The 12,196-nt window shown below is 29.6% G+C and overlaps 1 protein-coding gene across 1 annotated transcript; it reads right to left on the bottom strand.

The window, feature by feature from the left end:
* Positions 1-9,089: 9,089 nt before the first annotated feature.
* Positions 9,090-11,593, bottom strand: LOC150025769 (uncharacterized). Its single transcript, XM_090304726.1, is given in 5 exon segments — positions 9,090-9,409; positions 9,594-10,196; positions 10,199-11,055; positions 11,136-11,361; positions 11,581-11,593. Coding segments are annotated over 5 exon segments (2,019 nt in total).
* Between the last annotated feature and the right edge of the window lie 603 nt (positions 11,594-12,196).

The following is a 12,196-nucleotide window of genomic DNA, read 5'->3' as shown; positions in this document are numbered from 1 at the left end:
AATCGTTTTAAAGAAAACTAAACAAGAAAGCTTGGGCTGATTGACAAAATCTTTTAGACAAATTCTTCCTACATTTAATCTTTTTGAACCTGCACCTTACATAGTTCAAAATTTCTGAAAATGACTTTTATTTCAAAAATAAAATCTAAAATTGAAAATAATACATTTCGAAAAAGTAGATTTAGAAAATATTATTGTATTCCAGAATTTCTGAAAATTCAAAAATTAAAATCCTATTCTGAAAGAAAAAATCTGTAATACCAAAAATTTGTTCTGACACATATTCTGAAAAAGGGAGTTTGAAATATATTTTTACATGTATCTCCATTTTATTTAAGGACATTTTTGTTTTTTCATACTTAAATTATAAATTGGATCGAGTGATATGGTGCAGGAGTAATTGCCAATCTTTGACATATACTAATGTGCTAATGAAACAATATCTAATTGGTGTCCAACCATATGTAAAAGTGAGCAAAGATCCTTAAACATCTTTGGTCGTGTTCTCCATAAAGTGTGTGGGTGCGGCTAAGAAGATGAAATGCAAGTGCAGGATGAGAAGATGAAGAGGAAGCGTTATAGGCTTTATTTATCTTTTCTATTAAGGATAAAATGATAAATCACCATCTCTATGGGCTGCAGGATGAAACCATGAGGGTGCACTGAGAATTTGCCATGAAACAATTATATACGAGATTTGCCTCTTTTAAAAGGATGCGTTTAAAAAAGACCTTGTATGGCTAGTTTTTTTTTAAATAAGTTGGGCCTTTGGTTAGGCTTGGGATTCTTTCTTCCTACACCTCCATATCTTCTTGTGTCACCCCATACTAAATGTAAAATTACCGTTTTATCCTTTTTTGTGTCACCCCATACATAGAAGATGTTTTTGAATCCAGAAGTGTTCTTGAGATTTATAAAATATGGAATTCTTTTTTGATTTGAAATAAGCCTATGGATTATGTAATCTAAAAGCTAATCACGTATCTGAAAAAAAGACTTCCGAATTACATAATTCGGAAGCTAATCTTATGTATAAAAAAAACTTCTAGATTATGTAATCCAGAAGCTAATCACAAAAGCCTTTCAGATTAAATAATCTGAAAGCTAATTCTGGATCTAGAAAAAGACTTCCGGATTATGTAATCCAGAATATTAAAAAAGAGTATTTTTGGAATAAAAAAAACTTATGGGAGTGGCACAAATATGGAGGTGCATGAAGAAGCAGCATAGGATTGGTCAACTGGTTTCTATGCAATTTGGGCAGTTAGAATATGACCTAATCCATTTTGAAAGCCTGAAAAGTAGCACTAACTAACATTAATTTAAAATGGTGAAAAAGAATGAAGCAAACAAACATAGAGAGGGAAAGTAAGAAAGGAAACCTTCTTGATGAAAAGTTTAGATTGGTTTCATTGTTGGACAGTTGAAGATTATTAAGTCAAAAGCTAAAGCAAAATAGTTGAAGAAATTTACTTAATTTCGCCTAAGAATTTGAGGAATTTTCAGCAAATCATGTTTTAATTTTATGCACCGCACTAATATAGTTATAATTAAAAAATAAAGAAATAGAAAGACTCTTGCATAACTAAAATAAATAAATTATGACTGTAAATAAGTGGTATGACTATATAATTACAACCGTCAAATATTATTAAGATAAGATTAAATAAGAGACGAGATAAGTGAATAGGATAATTAAATAAAAAGTTGACATCAAATAAAAATAACAAATTAAATAAGTGTATTAACACTTATAATGATTAAAATTGCTAGTACAGTATATATATATATATATATATTAATATTTAAATATTAGACTTTCAAGTTGGTTATATACATATAGTATAATATTTACAGATTATATTGTAATTGGATATAAATTTATGTTAAATTGTTTCTAAAAGGCACATATTAAAAAAAGTTACTTAGTCTTTTCTCATTGTTTTTTTCTCACGACGAAACCAATAATATATACTAAATTTATGGATCATTATAAATTTTTGTGGTTCATTTTAGATATAATGTTATTATATTTATTTTACATTTATCATATTAGGAAATTATTATTATTTTAAATAATAAAGATAGTAGTCAATTTGAGTGTTATAAAAAATTAAATAATTTATATATAGATAATGTAAAAATCTTGTTAGAAATGTTCTCAACTAATAAAAATATTTATTACAGTCTTATTTTTCACTAAAAAAAATCATTTTTAACGATCATCAAATTCGATAATTAAAAACACTACAATTGGTCTTTAAGTATATTCATGACCGAAATAGTCACCAAATAAAGATGTAAGTGAAACACAAAGCATTTAGCGAATGAATTATAAGTTGGTCACAATTTTAAACTGTAATTGTGGTCGTTATTCGGTCACAGAAAGTTGGTCACCAAAATTCCAAGGACCAAATTAGTGACCAATTTTTGATAGCAAAATCAGTGGTTAAATCGGTGACTGATGTAAAAGGTAATAACAACCACCATTTTTTACCACTGATAGTAGGATCTCAAGGGCCAAGTTCCAACCATGAGTCAAGTTTGATCGTTGAAAAATATGTAAATGAGTTTAAAAATATGTAATTAATTTATATATTTATTTTATATTATAAGATTTATTTATTTTTGTAATTTTATTAATTTTAAAAATCAGAGTATTTTTTACACTTAAGAATAAAATGTTTACATAATTATATAATTTTAATTATATAAAATAATAATAATATTGACTAATCTAACTTTGTTTTATTTTAAAATAAAATAATTGATTAAATATATTTTTAATTTTTTAATTTTAGAGAATTATGTGTACGCGTGAAGATGGTGATTTACACCACAATTTTACATTACTAGTTTTGTTTTTATTTTTTTAGTTTTACAGTGTTATGTTTTTTAACAATTGAGGAAATTCAAGTTTTCAACTCAAAAAAATCAATATTATGAGTTAAAAATGTTTAATATAATATCAATGAGTTTTTCTTAAAAATAAAAAACACTTCAAATAATTATATTTTTTATTTTATATATAAACTTGTTGTGTTTAATAGATATAGTTTTTAAATGTTAACATTTAGAATTATACATTTTTTCAATAAAAGAAAAACATATTAAAAGACATATTTGAAGTGTCTCAATTCTTCTACAACCTTAAACATTTATAAAATTACAAAAATATATATAAACAACTTTGGTCGCTAATTTGGTGATAAAAATTAGCACTTCCATTTAACCACCGAAATGAATTCAGTCATTGAAAAATAACATATTTGGTCGCTAATTCAGTGACAAAAAATAACACTTCCATTTAGCTACCAAATTTATTTCGTTAGTTGAAAAATACAGACTTGATCGCTAATTCAGTCGTAGATTTAACTATTTTTAATTTTTTCAGTACAGACACCGATTAAGCGACCACATTTTTTGCTACTTTCACTTTGTTCGCAATTTTGATCGCAAAACTAACTAAAAACATTAACACTTTATTTAATCGCTATTTCGCTCACAGATTGAGAATAGTTGGTGGCTATTTCATTCGCAATTTGCGATGACTATAATTCGGTCGCTAAATTCGGTAACTAAATTGTTATTTTCTTGTAGTGTTTATTTATTATAATCTTTATTAGAATTCAATTTTCACAAATCATATTCTTACATTCTTTTCTAGCATAACACATTTCATTATTGTTAATAAAGAGGAAATCGAACTTTAACATTTAGATAACAATATGTGTTATTTTATATAAATAAAAGAGAGTGTGTTTTATGAGAAATTTTGATTGGCAAGTGTGCTACTTTGTAAAAACAAAAACCTGTGTGGTGGGCAATGGGATAATCAAATAAGAAATATGTTTTTCTTATTTAGATAAGCTCATTTAAATTTTGGAAAATTATCAAATTCTCAAAATCTTATTATTAAGGTTATTACTACTAGTACATTAAAAATAATATGTGAAAATCTTATTTTATCTTAAAATCTTTTGGAATAGAGAAAAACAAAAGTGAAAAAGTGGAATAGAGAAAAGCAAAAGTGAAAAAGTGAAAATTTGTGCATCTTTCTTCATGTGCACAAATTGAAACAAATTCGTCTCTGCGCTCCCCCCCTCATCTCTACCATGCGTCACATGCCTATTGCAACTTTCGCGCTCTCCCATTCTCATCTTTGTCATGTGTCACATGCCCACTACACCCTTCTCTCCCAGTATTGCGTCCCCATCCACTCCTACTCTTACACTTACCGTTTCATCCTCCTTTCCCCCACCTTCAAATTTATTACATACTAAGAGTTTCTACTAGAGTAATATTTTTCAACAAAAGATACCTGTTGAGTGCAATGGAAGGCACAAACAGAAGAATTTTGACGAATTTTGGAGAGACCACACAAACTCGCAACTTTCAGAGAGATGTGCGAGCCTTCAATGTCTCTCTAATGCTTTGGGAATCTACTCGAGACATCCACAAACAACACACATGAAAAAATAGGGTAAAACTGAAATTAGGAAAAAAGAAAGATTGTAGAACCTGAACTTAGGCAGAGAGGTAGAGAGAATAGGAAGATGTGAGCAAAAAACATGAGCAAGAATATTTGCAGAGAAAATGTTACCGGAGGAATGGAAAGGTGAGCTAATAAGAAAATAAATTTCTAAAAAGTTTATTATGACAAATGTCATATTAAAATATATAAAATATATTTATTATGATGATTCCTTTGATAAATGATATAATAAATTATCTTATAATTATCATTGTGCCATCGATTCACTTATTATGATTGATAAAATATAACTATCATAATAAATCGTTATTAAATATATTTTTTTGTATTAGTGTTTTTTTCTTTTTTTCAATATCCTCTCACTCTAAACAAATCATAACATCTTCGTTCCGTATTTCCATACAAATAAATTATTTACATAAACAATTTTTTCATCCTTAAAGAGAAGATGACAAATAAAATGCTGTAAGAAAAATAGAGTGAATTAGAAAAAATGAGGGCATGAGGAAAGAATGTTGAAAGAACATTCAAGTGCATACACATTTTAAATAAGTAAAAAAATTAAAGCATAAGACGTTAAATTAGTAAATAAAATAAGTAATAGAATCAAATTACACTACAAGGAAAAGTGCTTTTAGAAACTAAATTTTTGGTTTCTAAAATGATAAAATTAGTCATTAACTTAGTTAGAGACTAATTTAGAAACTAATAGTCTTAAATGGCTAAAATCATGATCGTTAGTTTTAGATACCAATTTAGATTCTAATTTAGAAACCAATTTAGTGACCAAATATATAGAAACTAATTTAATGACCAAATGTGTAGAAACTAATTTAGTAACCAAATATGTAGAAACTAATTTAGTGACAAAATATATAGAAACTAATTTAGTGACCAATTATATAAAAACCAAATTAACAACCAAATTTATTTAAACCAATTTAGTGTCCAAAATATATAGAAACTCATTTAGTGACCAAATATATAAATACCAAAAAATGTTCACTATATTGGTCTCTAAATAATATAATTTATTATAAAATATTTATTTTATTTTATTTTTTTATTTATTTATTTTATTATTATTATTTATTTATTTATCAAGTATAAAAATCAATACATTTGACATATTTTAAGATCGTATGTACATCATATAGATAACAAGGTTTGGTGAAAAAAACTCTTCAAATAGCTCTTCTAACTCACTCCCCTTCATATGCTTCCTTCCATCCTTCTCAACACCATCGAACCTGCAGCAAAGATAAAAATTTACATAGTTGCACCTACTATCATACTCACTCTTACTTTATCTACCCTCTACCAACTATGGTTTTAGTTCCTGACAGTGAGGCAAAAAAGATTGGCATAGCTGGGATAAAACCGCATAAAAAACATAACAAAAGGACTTCAAAGCACATGAGAGTGACACATATTATAATCCTGCAGCACCAGCTATGCTGTCATTGACAACTTATAACAATTATTTCTCTTGTTAGAAGTAATTTTATGCAATGTAGAAGCTAAGAGTTGTTGTCAATCATTACAAAAGATTCAAACAAGGCACTTGAAAAGTAAAAAGCTTAATCTATCGTGTGAACTTTATTCCATGAAGAGCTAGTGCTTAGTGGTGTACCATGTGAGCTTTTGATGCTAGCTATAACAATAATCATCTACCTGTCAAAAAATATAAAATAAAATTTATTAGCAAGATTGAAATTTAAAAATATATATAGAATAGTGTAACAAAATTACCTTGATAAGGACTGAGTGGTTGACTGGGTGGTTGTGTTTCATCCTTATCTTGAGTTTCCTCAAAACTTGGTGGCATTGATTGACGATTAATGTTATCCATCCATTGTCGAATAATTGCATTGTTTTTCTCAAAAAGTTGTTCAATATTTAGAATTTTGATTCGAAGCTCATCTCTTTCTTTCTTAACTACTTCCATATCTCTTTTAAGTTCATCAAGCTCTTGACTTTGTATCCACCAATTTGAGTAAGAAGATGAGCCAAGGTAGTACGACCTACCTCCAATAACAGTAGATTCCATTCCAAGACCATATATCCTCCCATTCTTGATTCCAGCTACATCACACCAAACGTCTAACTCATTTGGAGGGGGAATTCCTTGTGCAGATGCACTTTGTGTTAAGTCTTCAAATTTACGTGTAAATTCTCCCTGTTAACATCAATGGAATATTGATCAAGAAAACAAACAAATATTATTTCATGAATGATTGCTTCTCAATCTATTTGAAGTAATTAAAAAGAAATTAGTTGGAAAATTTTCAATCTCTTTTTTCAATTTCAGGGAATGCTAGCCAAATTAGTGATGGTGCAGGAGTTGTGCTCCTCATGAAGAGAAGAGTGGTTGTGCAAAAGGGGCTTCCTATTCTTGGAATGTTCAGGTAAACAATAACAGTGACCTGCAATTATCCTATAATGTGCGCACCACCTTCATTTAGCCCTGAAATACATGTTTCTTTTATCCAAACTCGATGTCTCTATAGAAGCTGCACTTTGAACTATTAATTTGATTAATTTAACACCAAACTACATAGAGTCTTAGAAGTTAATTCAATTCCTGAGTGTTTGAGTAAATGTAAACTAACAAAACATGCATGTAGATGTAGGGCTACTATGCAATATATAGTCACATTTGGCATCCTTCAGGTGAAGGTATTGAAAAATATTCATATATGTGTGTGTATTATATATAATAGGGATACTTATTAGGTGAAATTGTTTGAAAAAGTGGTTGTAATATAGGAGACTCAAAGCTTGAAGCCATGTGCTTCATATTTAATATATGAGAATATTATATGCTAAAAGGATATGTGAAATCAGTACCATAAATTTTACTTGAAACCTATTCAGACATGGACTGATACTGAAATCAGATTTCTAATAGAACCTTATTCATTATTATTTCTCTATTTTAAATTTGTAAAATAGAAATTAGTCTCACAAGTGAATTCTATTTTCAGGAGTTTTGTTGTTGTTGGAGTAGATCGTGCAGTCATGGGTGTTGGCCCAGCTGTTGCCATCCCAGCCGCTGTGAAATCTGCTAGTCTTGAACTTGGCAACATTGGCTTATATGAAATCAATGAGGTAAAGGTTTTGAGAGTTTCCATTACACACATTGTTTTTGGAGAAACTTTTCTACGAACATTTTAAGTTATACGAGAAGAAATAAGGAAGTAAAATGCATTGAACTCTTCTCATAAACTGTAATCAAATTATACATTTTTCCTCTCGGCGAAGTTAAATGATAGAGTTTCTATAAAAGCTAACTTTATTTTACTCTCTGATTTTCTTCAAGTGTTCAGAAGAAAAAATTATTCAAATAGAGTCTTAATTAGTAGCTACTTTCTATTGCATGTTTTCACAGCCAAAGTCATTTCAATTAATCTTGTACTAAGTGTTTCTCAATATAATGGTTTTGTAGGCCTTTGCATCACAGTATGTTTATTGCTGCAAGAAATTGGGACTTGATCACAATATGTTTATTGTCCTTGGAAGCAACACTGAACTATCTTTCTTTTATTCTTTCTCTCTCACACACACAAACACATTCTCCTTCTAAGAAAATTGGGACTTAGCCAGCAATATTCATGTTCTCTTTTTGCTTTGCTTTTGTATATAAATTTGTATATGCTGTGATGGGAACTTCTAGAGAGATAGCAATTGGTTTCGTGGCAGTGGTTTCTAGACAAATATGTATTTAAACACACAACATCAATAAACTAACAATAACTTTAACATTGAAAATGAAAAAATAGAAAATATAACAAAACAACTAAAATAAAAGGTAATAGTTCATTACATTTACTTGTTCTAATTTTTTATCCACCCAAGAGTTGTCCTTACGTCGTTGGTGCGTGCGACAAAACAATTCTAATATAGTGGGAAAAATTTCATTCATCTTTGTCTAAAAAAATAAAATTCACACATTTTCCATAATATATATATATATATATATATATATTGAGATGTTATAAAAAGAAAATAGTTAGAAAACAAATTACCATATTATATTTATGCTGATATGTGCTAATAGAGCCACATGTGTGACGAGACCCTCCAAAACCTCCACATTCAGAGACTTTATTTATTTTCCCGATCATGCTTTTCTTTTGGAATTCTTCAGATGCCCATTGCAGGGATATAATATATCCCATGTACTATCTTCAATCCAGTTTGGCTTAATCTTTCTCTGTCGAGCCTATTTAGATTATTTTTCATGATTAGAGCACCTTGCATTTCAAAATTCTTTTTTGCCCACCTATGATCCAATGGACAAATCGAAAACTTCTTCTGCATTAATAAAGAAACAAAGTTAATTATATGTAAGACTAACATAGATAATAAAATTAAACTAGATAATTAAAAAATTTAATTATATGAAATCAACCAAAAACTCTCCAAACCACAAGTCCCTTGTTCTAATTGGTATCTTCTTCCAAGATGGCCATGGCTGGTATAATGACTTTTGAAGATATCTCTAATCCCATTAGTTGCAGGGCATGAAGGTAAGAATATGCAAAATGACATGTAAATTATCATAATTCCACAGTTTATTAATTTTGTTGTTCTATGAGTAATGATTACATTGATATACATACCCTTGCCCATCAAGGTTTAAAACTGACTTGACATAATTGTCATGTGACTCTAATGCAACAAAAGTTTCATTTGATGTAGAATTAGTTTCATCTGGTGTTGAATTAATTTCATTTGATGTTGAATTAGCTGCAAACTGAGATGTTCCGAATGATTGATCAACATTTGGTTTTGAATTTGAATTAGAAGCTTTTGGTGCCAAAGGTTGAGCTGCAAACTGAGGTGTTTTGAATGATTGATTAACATTTGGTTTTGAATTTGAACTAAAAGCTCCTAGTGCCAAAGGTTGAGCTGCAAAATGAGATGTTCTGAATGATGAATCATTGGATGGGAAGCAATTGGTCGAGAAGCACAAGTAATTTGTGAAGGACGTCTTGAACGTTGTTTGGTCGAATGTTCACAAAAAATAACTTTGCTTTAGGCTTTAAGACTTCTCCACTAGGTTGAACTTTTAGTTCTAGTTCTCTTCACTTACAATACTCCTTCAAGTCCATTCTCGCCTTAACATTATCTTTGGTCTTAGTTTTTATATCCATCACTGTGTTGAAGACATTATCAAACACATTCTTCTCTACATGCATTACATCAAGATTATGTCTTATCAAATTGGTTTTCCAATAAGGCAACTCCCAAAAGATGCTTTGTTTTGTCCAATTTTGAGACCCACCATGTTCATCACAAATACAAGGACTAACTTCAGTTGTTTTTGGGAAAAAACAAACTTGTTCCCACAATTCATTCCCAATCAAAAATTTTGGAGGTTGAGACTTTTCAATTCGATTTTTATAAAATGCATCCTTATTTCTTCTAAATGAATGGTCCATAGGCAAAAATTGACGATGAGAATCAAACCAAGAAATTTTCCCACCTATTTTCAATCTAAAAGCCTTTGATTGGTTCATACAGTATGGACATGCTAATCTGCCTGATGTACTCCAACTCGACAACATTCCATATGCAGGAAAATTATTAATAGTCCATATTAATGTAGCTTTCATTATAAAATTTTGTTTTCTTGAAATATCATATGTCAACACTCCATTCCATAATTATTTTAACTCATCAATCAATGGTTGCAATACACATCAATTTTACCTTTTGGACTATGTGACCCAGGGATAATTAATGTCAAAAACATAAAAGGAGTAGTCATGCATAATTCTAGAGGAAGATTGTAAGGAGTGACAATTACCGGCCACGAAGAATAAGGTGGAGTCGAATTATTAAAAGGTGAAAAACCATCAGAACATAAATCTAACCTTACATTTCTTGGTTCAAATGCAAATTCAGGATACATTTTATCAAAATGTTTCCAAGCTTCACCATCATATGGATGACACAACACCCCAGGTTCTCGTCTATTTTCATGATGCCACCTCATATGTGGAGCAGAACTCATGGAGACATATAATCTCTTAAGCCTAGGAATGAGAGGTAAATAATGCATTCTTTTAACAAGAACCTCTTTGTATTTATCTCTACCAACACCTCGTATCTGAAAACGTGGTTTGTGACAAAATCTACATTCTTTTAACTTCATTTCTTCATGAGTGTAAAATAACATACAACCATTAACACAACAATCATTTTTTTTTGCAGCTAAACCAAGTTTTGAGACTAACTTTTTGGCCCTATAGAAATCTTTAGGAATAAGATTACCAATAGGATGTGTCTCTTTCATAAGGGCTAATGTTTGATCACAAGATCTTTGAGACATGTTCCCCTCTGATTTAATTGTCAAAAATCTAATAGCAAAAGATAATTCGGTGTGATTATTACATCTGGGCCATAATGGTTTTTGGGCAGCATCTAATAGTTCATAAAACTTTTGGGCTTCTATGTTTGGAGTCTCATTCATACTTGGAGAGTCATCCATTTCTTGATCATGATCTATTTCATACTCTAGACCAGCAACATCATAAACCATGCTCTCAAATCTATTGAGGTGTCCTACCTGTGCACGGAAAATCTCAAAACTAGTATCTATGCATATGTTTGGGCCACTTTCTCCATGAACCCTTTCTTATAAAGTTGAACTTTAACTTCTTCAAAATGGAAGAACTTTAGATTTTTGCACTTAGAACAAGGACACCTTATTTTTCCATTTGACAAATTTGTTTCTTCACATGCATAGGACACAAATTCATCTACTCCCTTTAAAAATGCATCTTTATATCCCCTTCTATCATACATAAATCTATCATACATCCAACTTTGATTTGATTTTGATGAATATCCATAATCTGTCGTATAACACAATGCATCATTCAACTATAAAAGAAAGTCTTATAATATGTCATTGTTTAATTTATTTGAGAACAATAAAATATTCCCTAAACTATGAACATACAATGACTAAAATAAAAAATGTATAACCTTTTTTTTTCGCTTGAAGAACAAGAGAAACTTGCAGCCCCACAGGTACTAGCCTTGGACTAAAAGAATTCAACCTATTTACTCACCTACCACACACATATTAATACACGTATTAGCTATGTAGACATTCAACAAAACAGTTTCATATATAAAGCCTATGAATAAATATAAGACTTCTAAACAATTCCAGCTCAACACATAGAAGAAATTAGGTTATCTTGAACAGTTCTTGTTTAATTTTCAGCTTCATGCAGATGGTAGTGCTAAACAAATCCTATTCTTCAAAATGATTGATAACAAAGAAGATATCCAATTAAAATCCTAAATACAATAAAAAGTTACCAAGACTAATTCTCCAAATAGCTAAGTAAGAGTTTTCTCATGCTACTCCAATGCCTTTAAGATAGGAAGAATTCCCGATATGAAAAAGAAGAAAACAACCAAAGAAAAAAACCCACAGAAGAAAATAACAAGTATTAATTACATAAATGATGGATATTTAGTGGCAGTGAGCTGTCAAATATTTTATTTTTTTTGAAGAATATCTTTGAAAACTATCATCATGCACACACTTCATACTTACCAATTCCTTGAACTTTAAAGTTATTATAAGAAAATTTTAGAAAAATAAATATACAACGTTCATGTTATGTAATACAACATCATAATCAGTGGCTTAACTACCTCCTTTGTTTTCTTTGC

Source organism: Phaseolus vulgaris, chromosome 7, assembly GCF_051622355.1.
Source record: "Phaseolus vulgaris cultivar YP4 chromosome 7, ASM5162235v1, whole genome shotgun sequence".
In the NCBI taxonomy this organism is placed as follows: domain Eukaryota; kingdom Viridiplantae; phylum Streptophyta; class Magnoliopsida; order Fabales; family Fabaceae; genus Phaseolus; species Phaseolus vulgaris.
Note: the sequence above shows the minus strand (reverse complement) of the source record. Positions and strands in the feature narration are given on the sequence as shown.